The following is a 13,550-nucleotide window of genomic DNA, read 5'->3' on the forward strand; positions in this document are numbered from 1 at the left end:
TTTTCAAAAACTTCTATCCAGATCCCTCATCGATTCAACTTTCCTCACAATCCACTTTACTCATAAGTGGCTTGACTTCACATGAAGATTGTTTTTCTTTCTGCCTGCCAACTCGTCATGGTTTGATCCGAACAGACTTAAAATAATGAGATGTTTTCCAGAGATACACAATGGTCTGTTTGTCCCGGATTTTGTCTTGATAAGAGCGTCTTGATTGTTGATGATCAAAACCATACTTAAGATTACCAAAATAAACGGCATCTAAACTTGTGGTTATTTTTCTAGGGGATTTTTTGCTTGGTTCCATTTTAAAGAAAATAAAGAATGTCTGTTTTTTCCCACAACTTTCCCATAGCCACCAATATTGGAAGCTTACTTTGCGAGAACCTATTGTTGCCCAATGAGGGGTATTGTTTCAGTCCCCTTGGAGTCTGTGGTTTCCCTCTGCCTTCTTGCTGTTGTTTTCTCTCATTTTTAGACGTCATGCATTGGTCAAACTTGAGAAAGTATGCTTGTGTGGGTCTTTTCGGGGATACAGGATCATTTGGGGGTCGCACATGTACAGTGAGACAACCCGGGGCCTTGTGGTTTCCTGCTCACAACTTTGGATTCTCTTTCTGTTTTTTTTCATTTGTCTTTATTATCTACCCCATCCCTTTCCCTTTCAATACCCCCAACCCATAATATTCTCCTGTTTATTCACTGTATACCCCGAGGCTGGCCAGTAAATAGGATTTTTCTCATTTCACGTGTGTAGTGCGCCAAAAAAACTTGCATTTAGGTGAGGCTCTGTCTGCATTCCTTTTTTTGTCTTCCATTCTTTTATGGCCACTTTTATCATGTGGTGTATGCACTTGGGAGTAATGATAGCTTTTTGTTGGATTACTGTTAAGTTGTTGTATTTAGGAAGTCCGAGGCAGTGTTCGAGTATCTTTTCACGCCGTAGATTGCCTGTGCCAAATTCATACAATTTGCTAGTTAGGTGTTCATCATTCCAAGCACGAGTCAACCTTCTACTGTGCAAAAAAGAATTTCCTTATATCAGGTAAAGTAGATATTCTTAAACTTTTTGACCTCAGAGTTGTTGATCTGCAGTTCAAATAGTGTTTTCTATGTACTTATTCAATTTTTGTTCATTCACTAAATCAAATCCTCTCAAGGTTAATCAACTATAAACAAGTGAAAAATACAAAGATTTAGTAAATGACTATTAAAATGAACAATTAAACACAATAAAAAGATTATTAAACAGGGACACGTCAAAGAACAAAAATAATTGCATTAAGCTACATTTCAAATGAAAACATTTAGTGATAGTAGGAGTAAAAATATCATGTTTAAACCATGAAAAACTGAGTATCAAATCAGAAAAATGTAGGTTGTTACAGAAAGAGGACAGGGACCAAAACAAATAATATATCACCAATATTTGAAGGCCTGCACTCAAGTTGTTTCTACACATTTTCACAACACGCACATATTTCAAAGCAATGAGCCGTATAGCCATGTATTGTTGCAAATATATTGTATGTTCACTGTAAGTAGGTTTCTTGCCCGCCAACTTGACAAGCTGCCCAGCTTTCTAGTAAATACCTGAAAAAACATATTTTCAACATATCTGTGGCTTGTCCTCTTTTGTCTCCCAGCGTCTGGCGAGTGCCAAGGCCCACACATCGCGCTTTGTCAGTGCCAACCTGCCATGCAACAAATTCAAGAACAGGCTCGTCAATATAATGCCATACGAGAGTACGCGTGTTCCCCTGCAGCCAATCAGAGGAGTTGAGGGCTCAGACTACATCAATGCCAGCTTCATTGACGGATACAGGTCAGTCACACCTGAAATCATTCTACAATCTTTGAAGTTCCTCACCGTTGGTAACACTAAAGTGTTTTTAGGCAACAAAAGGCCTACATAGCAACCCAAGGACCGTTGGCTGAGACCACAGAGGACTACTGGAGGATGTTGTGGGAGCATAACTCTACCATAGTTGTCATGCTCACTAAACTGAGAGAGATGGGGAGGGTAAGGATGCTCGTTTTTTGTTTTTCCTTAGTTTATAGTCTTACATAACAAAGGGAAATGTTAACTTATGCATTTAAGTCTTATTAGATGATTTATTACCTGGTAAATTAATGATAAATGAAAAAAACGACAATGGATTGTTATTTTTTGACATATTTCACATATGTCTGACAGGAATCCCCTATATTTCATGTCCACATTTTTACAAATTCATACTATTGGTTATTCTTTTATTTTCAAATGTTTTCTAAACAACTTAATTGCACAACAAATAAGATGTCTGTTCCAGGAGACACATTTTTTCATGTTTCCATCCTCTCCAATTGAGCTGATCAAACTGCCTTTTTATTTATTTATTTATGTTTGCCCTGAAGTAATAATAGAAATTTGGAATGGTTGTGACTAATCCAATTAGTTTAAATTTTGTTTGCACAACTGGGTAAAAATGGACTCACAAAGTAATATGGTAAGCTTAATGTTATCGCCCTGTTGTTGTCTGTTTTGATTGAAAATTGGCTCTTGCTTTAATTTTATTGGATATACATTTATATTTTAACGCAATGATAAAAACAGAGGCTGTGCATTGTGAAGACAAAAGTGTTTGATACCAAAAAAAAAAAATATCATTTCTATAAAAAAAATATATCTGTCTGAGCAGTAAAGCAATATCCAGCTGGAATGATGTGGGGGGGAATTGCACATGCCAATACAAAAGCAAATCCCTCCAGGCACACTAAGTCTGGCCCAAGTGATGTTTGGATTTGTGTGTCATGTCCATGCAGGAGAAATGTCACCAATATTGGCCAGCAGAACGCTCAGCCCGGTACCAATACTTTGTGGTGGATCCCATGGCAGAGTACAACATGCCTCAATACATCCTCCGAGAATTCAAAGTCACCGACGCCAGAGTGAGTCATGCAGTCAAAAGTCACGCGTAGGATGGATCGTTAAATGTCCAAGAGGAATTAAGTCATGCATTTTCTTTCCTCTAGGATGGCCAATCACGAACGGTTCGTCAATTCCAGTTCACTGATTGGCCAGAACAAGGAGTGCCAAAGTCAGGGGAGGGATTTATTGATTTCATAGGACAAGTGCATAAAACCAAGGAACAGTTTGGTCAGGATGGACCAATTACTGTGCACTGCAGGTAAAAAAAAAGAACAACATTGTTGAAGATTATTGCTATAAAATTTGGTTTGGTATCCATTAGGTAATTAATGTGAATACATGGGCAATTTTGAGGTTTATAAGGTATCAAAAAAAAATTGAAAGCAATTCTTTTCAATCCATCTATGGGGAAAGTCCATTATTTGGCTCCATTTAGAAATGTTGCTATTGGTCAACTTGAAGTCGTGGGTTGTTGATTCAAACATTGTCAATATTTTGTTAAAAAAAAAACAAATCAAATCATATCAAATGTATATACATTCACGCCCCATGACACACACTTTCTTTTAACATAATTATTATTATTGTTAAATATTCAGGCAGTTTAAACAATGCTCACATACCAAAATATGACACACTCCATTCTATTGAAATAGTATTGTGCAATTAAAATACTATGAATCAACTACCCCTAATATACATGGGCATACACACATAAACAGTATGTAAGTGAATGCTTTTTTTGACCTTCCAATTTATTTTGCAATAATCCAGTAAAAAATATCACATTTTTAAATTATTAATGCTGTAAATGTCTCTCTCTCTCTCTTTCCAGCGCTGGAGTTGGCCGGACGGGGGTGTTCATCACGCTGAGCATCGTATTGGAGAGGATGCGGTACGAGGGCGTTGTTGACATCTTTCAGACTGTCAAGATGCTGCGCACACAGAGGCCTGCCACCGTTCAAACAGAGGTTAGTCACGTTTTCTTTTGTGCCTTATTTATTTTTTGCCATTCTTAAAAGTGCCTTGTTTCTCCACCAGGACCAGTACCAGTTCTGCTACCGCGCCAGCCTGGAGTACCTGGGAAGCTTTGATCATTATGCAACATAAATGTGTCATGGCACGTCCCACCTAATCCAGTTGCTAGGCGGCGACGTGTCTATGAAGAGAGCGCCACCAACATGCAGAGTGAATGGAGCTTCTTCGTACCCACCAAGAGAACCTCTAACTGAGCCATAGTAACCTGCTTGACAAGGGGTCCCTACACAACCCTCTGACTGAAACACACCCCTTGGTCAATCTGAAGAAGCAACTCGCTCCAATACTTGATCAGAATATTGTCTTTGTTTCAGTCAGTGCTATTTTCTGAGCACCCAGGTTGCTTTACATTGTACGGGTGTGGAACTTTTCACCTCATCCACCACGTAGCATCACCAATTTTGACAGATAGAACATCACAGGACATTTGATTTTTCTATCTACAGACAAACTGGAAAGCATCTATCACATTGACACCTGGTGGAAGGACTTTAAAGCACTGCAGAATTGCCAACAGGAGAGTGGAAACTCACCTAGCACACACTATTGAGAAGACGCAGACACACAATGGACGTCAGGTAGTGTTTCCCCTCTATTTTTTTGTTTTTAAAAGAAAGCAGAAACTTATTTCCAGACAAGGAAGACATTTTTTTGTCACAAAAAGCACCAGTTCTATAGAATTCTTCACAATTTAACATAAGTGAAGTCCGCCTTTCACCTCAAGTCAGCTGGGTTAGGCTCCAGTAAACCCGCGACTGTGATGACTGGAATTTTGAGAGGTTTAAAAAGCAACACAAACAGGATTTTAACATAGGACTTTTCCTAAAATATAAAAGTGGGCTCTCTGGTGAAGCAAGTCAGCCATTTGTTTTATTTTTTTGTTTTGTTTTAATCTTTTCAATACTTTTTATGATGTCATTTTTCCAAAGAGGTACAATCAGACACAGTTGGGGTTTGATGTTTTTAACAAAGGTTTCACCATTATAAGGTTCTATACTCATGATGTTTGGTGGTTTGGAGTAAAGGATTTTTGAGGTTTAAATGTTTAAGGGTTAGGGTTACAATTTGGGATTAGTGTTTTGTGAATTACAGGCTTCTGGAATTTGTTCTCGGATCTGATTTAAGATTAGAGATGACACTAAATGATTCAGGTTCAAAGTAAAAGATAACGAGTATGATTAGAGAGTTAGGGGCCAACGCAGCAGTATTAAAAAAGTATTTCGTTACCAGTCAGTCCCATGAAATTTCTCAATTCCGTGTGTATATCTAGAAAAAAAAGAGAAAGGTTATCAAAAATCCGTAGATTGTGCACGGAATGTTTTTTATTTTGTTTTTGTGCGGGTATGAAAAACAAACTATATTTAAAACATCACCTAGACTTTAGAAAAAGAGTTGTGGAAATATGTCAGGGCAATGCTCTCACCGGAATGCTCACCAATGACTCGTGTGTCTGTTTGATTCAGTGTGCAATAAGTAGATGTATTCTATATATTTTTGTGTCCACTCCCTTACTGCAGTCACACACACTTGCCATGATGACCAAGTTAAATATTAACGATACATCATGTTCTAGACACGAGGATGTTAGACATTTTGATTCCTCCTTTCACATCATCACCACCACCACCCCCAAGTAGACGATGTTGCCATAATAATGACTGCAACCCGCAATGAATAGTTTAATTTTAGATTTCTAGTGCCTTATATTACACGCCTATTTTGATAACGTTACGTTTAAGGTTTCCTGTGTAATTTACGTATGCACTCTTATGTATATTTGTCGTCTGCGTGTGTGTGTGTGTGTATGTGTGTGTGTGGCATCGAGAAAGAATGAGGGAAGATATATAATTTTGTTATGTTCCACTCTGGGGAAATTGCGCAAATTTTGTTTTTCTATGGTAGGTTGGCTCATTGTGTAATGATCACTTTTAATGGAATGCAGTCATATCACTTTAAAAGAGAAGAAATGAGCACAAAGGAGTCAACTGCAGTAAAACGTTGTTTTGTTTTTTTCATTGTGTGAGGTATAAATATGAAAAACAAATAGAATAATGTCCATGGTGAACTTTGTCAGGACATAATTCTTAAAATAGTTACCTCCACTCAAATCCTTTGCCACGTGTGTGAACCATTAAAAAAAAAAAAAAAAATATATATATATATATATATATATATATATATATATATATATATATATATATATATATATATATATATATATATATATATATATATATATATATATATATATATATATATATATATATATATATATATATATATATATATATAAAATTTAAAAAAAAAAAAAAAAAAACCACTCCAATCTGATTTCTCTATTTTTCCCCTTGGAAGGTTGGGTATGATAAACCACTACTAATTTTGTAATACTTTATTTCATATAAAATATAGGTATATTATTTTGAAACTGACTTTGCCCTGCAGTTGAGTTAATAAATCTGGCCTCTTTATAAAATAAAAAACACAAGGCATTTTTAGTGTTGAATTGAAGAAGGAGGAGGGGAAGCTAACTGATGACATTTTTTTCGCCTACAAAAGTAAATCCCACAACCAAGAGTGTCTCTTTTCCCTCCCTCTCTTCCATGTTGATCTCTTCATAACACTGTTATTTGTGCCCCCGCTGTTATTTTTGTATGCATGGTACCACTTTGGAGATGCCCCGTTGGTCGCACCTGTAATGGGGAGACTTGCACTTTCTCTTTTGTACTATGCACTAAATCCTCTTATCTCTGTTAGCCCACCCCCTAACTTTTACAAGAAAAAAAAATAGAGTTTACTTGAACGAGCTCAACATGGACCCTGTAATGCTCACACAGGTGTGTGTATATGTAAATAACACAGAACACAGAGACTAATTGAAATTCTAAAATAATTAAAAAGTGACATTTATGAGGTATACAGAGTGATATAATAAAAGATTGCACCTGAAAACACCACTTATGGCACAGAAATATGTGCAATACATCACATTGTGGCTTTGTGGCACCACAAATGAGTTTCACGATGAAAGTGTTCTATTTTAACCCCCCTATGTATCATGTAAATGGATGAAACTGGAGTTTATAAATTGTATAAAAATGAAAATAATGGCGTGTTGCTTGGATCAGTCACCTCAAACTGGTCTGTCTATATATGTAAACTTTTTTTGTTTGTTCATTTTTCATTTTCTGCTCCAGGTCAACAAGTGCTTTTTATTTTCTTACATTGGTTCGCAGTGTGTGCAAACCTGAGTATGAAAAAAACACACACGGGTCTGTATGGATTTATGTTCTTTGTTGACACAAGTTTCATTTGTTTCAAATAAACTCAAGTGAAATAAAAGACACCAAACCTATTTTTGACAGTATACTCATTTCTAGGTTGGGTTTCAATCTTTTGGAAGATTTCAGGTGTTTATGTATGTATGGCAGTATGCAAGCAAAGACTATCAATAAAAAAGAAAACATGTACAATAGGTCTTTTTATGAAAAATGAAAAAATGAGCACTTAAGTATGTTTTTTTTCTTCAAATAAAAGACCATGTATGGTAAGGCTTTATTTGTTAAGAAAATGACTGTTTAGTAAGGCTTTTTCATCTTTAAAAAAAATTGTGTATAGTAGGCTTTATGAATGAAAAAATATCTATGAACAAAGCATCTTCATAAATCCCATTAGAATATGCACAAATCGGACTTAAATTTGACCTTATTTTACACATCTGTCCTAACTTCTCGTTTCATTGCAAACTATTATATTTAAAAAAAGGAAGGAAAAAAAGTCGAGGGCGTTCCCTGAATTGACGTCACATTAGTGAGACGGAAGTGAAACGAGCCGGAAAAAAACTTTTCGTTGACCTGCATGCTTTGTTTTGTTTGTAAACGTCTTTTTAGCTCTTTAATCGCATGATCTAAACGGCTTCATTTGGGTCAGCTCCAACTAAGACACGTTCGTTAAAGGACATGAACAGAAGTCCACCAAGAAGTTGTTGTTTTTGACGTTGGCCGATTTTTGTGTACTCGACGCATGCCGCCGAAAAGGTAAGAAATGGTCCCGATTTCTACATTGCAAGCCTCTCTAAAGATATAGTTCCACTTGCAGTCAAAGATCGCACAAGGAAATAAAGGACGGCCCAATGATGACATTTCCAATTTGAAATTCCTTGATAGACCATTTGCCATAAAACGAAAAGGCAGTGGCTCCTTAGCTGGTAACCGTTCAAATAGCCAATATGGCCCCATATTGCAATTTAGCCGGTAAGAATTCTGTGTGGCGCAAATAGTAAGAAACTACGGCTAAATAAGTCATCATTACCTTCATGTGTGTAGAAGCAATTAGTCTACATAAAAGTAACACCTATGAGTATAAGTACAGTGTGAGTAGAAACAGCTATAGGCAAAGTCAGTCCGTTTTTGGAATTGAAATTTAGCAATAATTTCAATAATTATTAGCAAATAATGTTATTATTTATTTTATAAGTGGTAAACTTCCCACCAAGTTTGATAAAGATCAGATGGACAGTTAATGTTTTTTCCTATTCACCCAATTAGCATGCAATTGATAGATTTCAACATTAGGTGAATAGGGAATTAATTACTATTATTTAACATTGAGTGAATAGGAGATTTTCTAAACCATTCAACCAATCTTATTATTTACCCCACACAGAATTCTTACTGGCTAAATAGCCATATGGGGCCATGTAGGCTATTTGACCGGTTACCGGCTAAGGAGCCACTGCCAAACGAAAATCCTCGTTGAAAGTCACCCTTTCCAGTAATATTGGTGATATCTGACGACTTGAATTGTTTATTTATTTTTGGTAATGACCATAATAATGAGGCTTTTTTCCCCTTAAAAAACTACATAGTATAGTAAGCCTTTTATTTCTTAAAAAAACGACATAGTATTGTAAGGCTTTTATTTCTAAAAAAAAATACGACCTAGTATAGTAATGATTTTTTCTTGTGGTCTCTCTGACAGGATGGAGTAGGTTTGGGAGCAGCTTGCGGATGAAGCATCGCTCGACCGGTCACCTTCGTATTGGCTCGGTATGTATGTGATGTCTTGCCTTGTTGCAGCGATCATAGTGCGTGTGTGTAGCCACATCCCCTTACAAAAAACTTTTTGGAATGAAAAGAAATATTCTTCTTATAACTGCCTCTCTCTTTCTCTCCATACATACATACATACATACATACATACATATATATATGTGTGTGTGTGTGTGTGTGTGTGTGTGTGTGTGTGTGTGTGTGTGTGTGTGTGTGTGTGTGTGTGTGTGTGTGTGTGTGTGTGTGTGTGTGTGTGTGTGTGTGTGTGTGTGTGTGTGTGTGTGTGTGTGTGTGTGTGTGTGTGTGTGTGTGTGTGTGTGTGTGTGTGTGTGTGTGTGTGTGTGTGTGTGTGTGTGTGTGTGTGTGTGTGTGTGTGTGTGTGTGTGTGTGTGTGTGTGTGTGTGTGTGTGTGTGTGTGTGTGTGTGTGTGTGTGTGTGTGTGTGTGTGTGTGTGTGTGTGTGTGTGTATATATATATATATATATATATATATATATATATATATATATATATATATATATACACAGAGCGAGATAGATATATATATAGATATTAAGGCATATTTTCTTTTAAAAAATGACTATGTATAGTAAGGCTTTTATTCATGAAAAAAACATTGTAAGGCATTTGAGCAATAAGTCATTTATTTATTATATACATAATGAATGAATAAATCTTGGCTTCTGGCTCATCTTCACAAGTCTCGTGTACGTTCAAGATATTTGTTGAATGTAAGTTACAGCATGGAGGAAATGTTCCCCACAAGTTCACGCCGTGCCTTGTTTGTTGACAGATTCGTACCGGTGCACCCCGGATTGCGCCTTCATCCAGGTGTCTCCGGCGCCCCAGTGAGCAGAGCCTGACACGGTCATGCTTTTGGACGGCTCCCGCAGGTGCAGGCGGTCAACTTTGCCGGATGGCAAATCCTCACTGATCTGTAAGTCCGATTGTAGTCGTCGTTGACATTATCACTCTTGTGACGTGACCTGTATGTCATTCACAGCGTCCAGTCGGGAAGAGCTCGCTGACTGGCCACAAGAGCAGTTGGGACAGATGCACATTGACACCGCCTTCTTCATGCCAGGTTGAAAACCGTGTTGCCACTGTAAAAAAAAAATAATGTTGTCATCTTGAGCAGTGTTGAGAAATAATTGTCTTTGTGTCATGAAAGATGCATTGGACAATGTGGAAGAGGGGCAGGAGGAGAAGAACGGGGTGCAGCCGACCGACTAACGGATGTACCACCTTCCCGCTATTTTCGGTAAGAAAGAGCTCGAGTAATTTGGCTAAGTGTGCAAGCCACCTCCCTACTCAGCATGGTCGTGTCCAATAAAATGTTGAAGTGCTATACTATCTTTTCTAAGCCTAACTATATTAGGTCATTTTTCAAGAAAAAAAGTCTTACTATACTATGTATATTTTTTTTTACAAAATACAAGTACTAAGTATGATCTGAAAGTGAAAAGAGATAAAACAACAAAAAGATTTTGTAGAGTGGTGGCCCATGTGGATAAGTCATCAGTCTCCCACCTCTGTGGTCCTGGGTTCAAATCCTAGTGTTTGCAAAGATTTTCCCAATATTGTTCAGGTAAATGAATGAGATAAAAGTACAAGTACTACAGCTACCTTCCACGGGGTGGTGGCCCAGTGGTTAAGTCATCAGTCTGCCACCTCTGTGGTCCTGAGTTCGAATCCCAGTGCCTGCAAAGATTTTCCCAATATTATTCAGTTAAAAGAATAAGTATTACTGCCTAAGTGTCTAATTGTATTGTCTTCAGTGGTGGATGAAGCATTTTGTCAAAAAAATGACTAAGTGTTTCACCCAATTTCCTTGGATAAAACGTTTCAACACCTATGTATAAGTGGGGCACGAGTTGGTGTAGTGGGTTGCACACTCGCCTTTGCACGGAGAGAACGTGAGTTCGCTTCCCGGTGTCGGCGGTTCACTGACCAAGCAAGCGGTCGAGGGTCGGCCGAAGGCCGACCCGAGAACGCCTTTCGCACAGACAGGTCCCTCCAACATTCTTCCGAACTGCCGAAGGCAGTTCGGAATATAACCTTTTGCTGAAAAATATGACTAAGTGTTTAATATAAATTAAAAAGTTTTTTTTCTTTTTTCTTCTTTTTCCATTTTCCAGACTACATGGTGTAGTGATCAGCCAAAGGGCGACAGCGGGAAGCGAACCCAGGTCTCCCAGATGGGAGTCCAGTGCACTAACCTCTGCGCCACCCCAGTGGCTACACTTTCCTTTGTCGTCATTTGAAGGTCTTGACTGCAAATACACAGAAACAACTAAGTGAAAATGTGTCTGCACCGGGAATTGAACCCAGGTCTCCCAGACGGGAGTCCGGTGAACAAACCTCTGCGCCATGAATTGGCCATACAACCACCTGGTGAAATCTACATCCTACATCACCGCCACCCACAGGTGAGTCTAAAAAAAACAAAGAAAGATATTTTCTGCACAGCAAAATGAATGTCTTTTAAACTTACTTTTTTTTTGTCTTCAGGTGTCCTCACTCTCCATGCTTTGGGAAACATTTTAGTTGGAAGACTTTCCATCCCACAAGTCATCCATTTTTGCCTTTGTCACTAATCTGAAAAAATAAAAATAAAAGTTGACAGCAAAGTATCTCTTGTTCTATTATGTGACCTTGACTTTGAGTTATAATAAATACTTATTTTCATTCCAAAACGTTTTTTGTAAGGGGATGTGGCTACACACACGCACTATGATCGCTGCAACAAGGCGAGGCATCACATACTGACCCAATACGAAAGCGACTGGTCAGGGCGGTGCTTCATCCGCAAGCTGCTCCCAAACCTACTCCATCCTGTCAGAGAGACCACAAGAAAAAAGCATTACTATACGATGTCATTTTTTTTAAAAAGAAAAAAGCCTTACTTATACTATGTCATTTTTAAAGAAATAAAAGCCTTAGTATATATAAATGGTCATTACCAAAAATAAATAATTAAATCAAGTCGTCAGATATCACCAATATTACTGGAAAGAGTGACTTTTCACAAGGATTTTCGTTAGGCAGTGGCTCCTTCGTCGGTAACCGGTCAAATAGCCTATCTGGCCCCATATGGCTATTTAGCCAGTAAGAATTCTGTGTGGGGTAAATAATAATAAACTACGGCTACGGAGCCACTGCCTAAATATGTCAGTAAATTCCTATTCACCTAATGTTAAAATATATCAATTGGCAATAACACAACAAATTTCAATAAGATTGGTTGAATGGTTTAGAAAATCCCCTATTCACTCAATGTTAAATAATAGTAATTAAATCCATATAAATCTGATGTTAAAATCTATCAATTGCATGCTAATTGGGTGAATAGGAAAAGATTTTAACTGTCCATCTGATCTTTATCAAATTTGGTGGGAAGTTTACCACATTTATAAAATAAATACCTGCGAAATATTGAGTATTTGTTAAGAATTATTGAAATTATAGCCAAATTTCAATTCGCAAAATGGGCTGGCTTTGCCTATAGCTTTTTCTACTCACACTGTACCAACACATGCGTTACTTTCATGTAGACTAATTGCTTCTACACACATGAAGTTGTTAACTATATTAACTTGTTGACTATTATTTAGGCAGTGGCTCCGTAGCCGTAGTTTCTTACTATTTACCCTACACAGAATTCTTACCGGCTACTGCCTTTTCGTTTTATGACAAATGGTCTATAAAGGAATTTCGAACCGGAAAAAGTCATCATTGAGCCGTCTTTTATGCCCTTGTGCGATCTTTGAAACGATTAAAAAACACTAAAAGCTATTTGATTTGGAGATATTATGACTGCAAGTGGAACTATATCTTTATAGAAACTAGCAACGTAGAAAACGGGAGAATTTCTTACCTTTGCGGCATGCGTCGAGTACACAAAAATCAGCCAACGTCAAAAACAACAACTTCTTGGTGGACTTCTGTTCATGTTCTTTAACAAACGTGTCTTGGTTGGAGCTGATACAAATTAGACCGTCTAGTTCATGGGATTAAAAACCTGAAAAGACGTTTACAAACAAAACAAAGCATGCAGGTCAACGAAAACTTTTTCCCATCGCCGTTTCCGGTTCATTTCACTTCCGGCTCACCAATGTGACGTTATTTTAGGGAACACCTGATGGTGTTTGCCAGTCAGCCAAAGGCTGAGTAAGCGATGTGTGGCCAGTGCGTGGCTTTGAGGTTAACTCACCTGTCTTTCATGTAGGAAGATGGGGTTCGAATCCTGATTGGGAAACATTTTCCCTCAGTTGTTTCTATATATTTGTAGTCAATACATTCCAATAATGGCAAAATGAATGTGGCCAATACATGTCGTAGAGGTTAACTCACCTGCCTTTCATGTGGGGACGATGAGGTTCGAATCCTGGTTGGGAAACATTTTTCCTTTAGTTGTTTCTATTTATTTGTAGTCAAGACATTTCAATAATGGCAAAATGAAGTGTGGCCAATTAATGGCGTAGAGGTCAACTCACCTGCCTTTCATGTGGGAAGATAGGGTTCGAATCCTGGTTGGGAAACATTTTCCC

At 37.7% G+C, this 13,550-nt stretch overlaps 1 protein-coding gene and 2 long non-coding RNA genes across 16 annotated transcripts in view; 2 read left to right on the plus strand and 1 right to left on the minus strand.

The window, feature by feature from the left end:
- The window catches only part of LOC144198740 (receptor-type tyrosine-protein phosphatase delta-like), a 123,719-nt gene extending 117,614 nt beyond the window's left edge, over positions 1-6,105 (plus strand). For all 10 annotated transcript variants that reach the window (XM_077719916.1, XM_077719917.1, XM_077719919.1 and 7 more), the window contains 6 exons: positions 1,647-1,825; positions 1,897-2,023; positions 2,806-2,931; positions 3,016-3,170; positions 3,747-3,882; positions 3,953-6,105. In XM_077719916.1, the coding sequence (XP_077576042.1) occupies positions 1,647-1,825; positions 1,897-2,023; positions 2,806-2,931; positions 3,016-3,170; positions 3,747-3,882; positions 3,953-4,021 (792 nt within the window). In that variant the 3' untranslated portion in view covers positions 4,022-6,105. The remainder of the gene's footprint in view (positions 1-1,646; positions 1,826-1,896; positions 2,024-2,805; positions 2,932-3,015; positions 3,171-3,746; positions 3,883-3,952) is intronic.
- Positions 6,106-7,771: 1,666 nt separating this feature from the next.
- Positions 7,772-11,633, plus strand: LOC144197975 (uncharacterized). Its single transcript, XR_013326627.1, has 7 exons — positions 7,772-7,986; positions 8,930-8,997; positions 9,794-9,937; positions 10,004-10,084; positions 10,172-10,261; positions 11,139-11,429; positions 11,512-11,633. It is a non-coding gene; the product is annotated as an uncharacterized LOC144197975 (long non-coding RNA).
- On the minus strand, positions 9,627-13,085 carry LOC144197976 (uncharacterized). 5 transcript variants are annotated; one of them, XR_013326629.1, is made up of 7 exons: positions 12,878-13,085; positions 11,771-11,835; positions 11,495-11,598; positions 11,362-11,435; positions 11,220-11,273; positions 10,627-10,701; positions 9,627-10,103 (listed from the first exon to the last, which is right to left on the minus strand). It is a non-coding gene; the product is annotated as an uncharacterized LOC144197976 (long non-coding RNA). The 5 variants fall into 5 exon arrangements; XR_013326630.1 differs by having other exon boundaries at positions 10,900-11,273; XR_013326631.1 differs by lacking the exon at positions 10,627-10,701.
- Between the last annotated feature and the right edge of the window lie 465 nt (positions 13,086-13,550).

Source organism: Stigmatopora nigra, chromosome 6 (assembly GCF_051989575.1).
Source record: "Stigmatopora nigra isolate UIUO_SnigA chromosome 6, RoL_Snig_1.1, whole genome shotgun sequence".
Taxonomy (NCBI): domain Eukaryota; kingdom Metazoa; phylum Chordata; class Actinopteri; order Syngnathiformes; family Syngnathidae; genus Stigmatopora; species Stigmatopora nigra.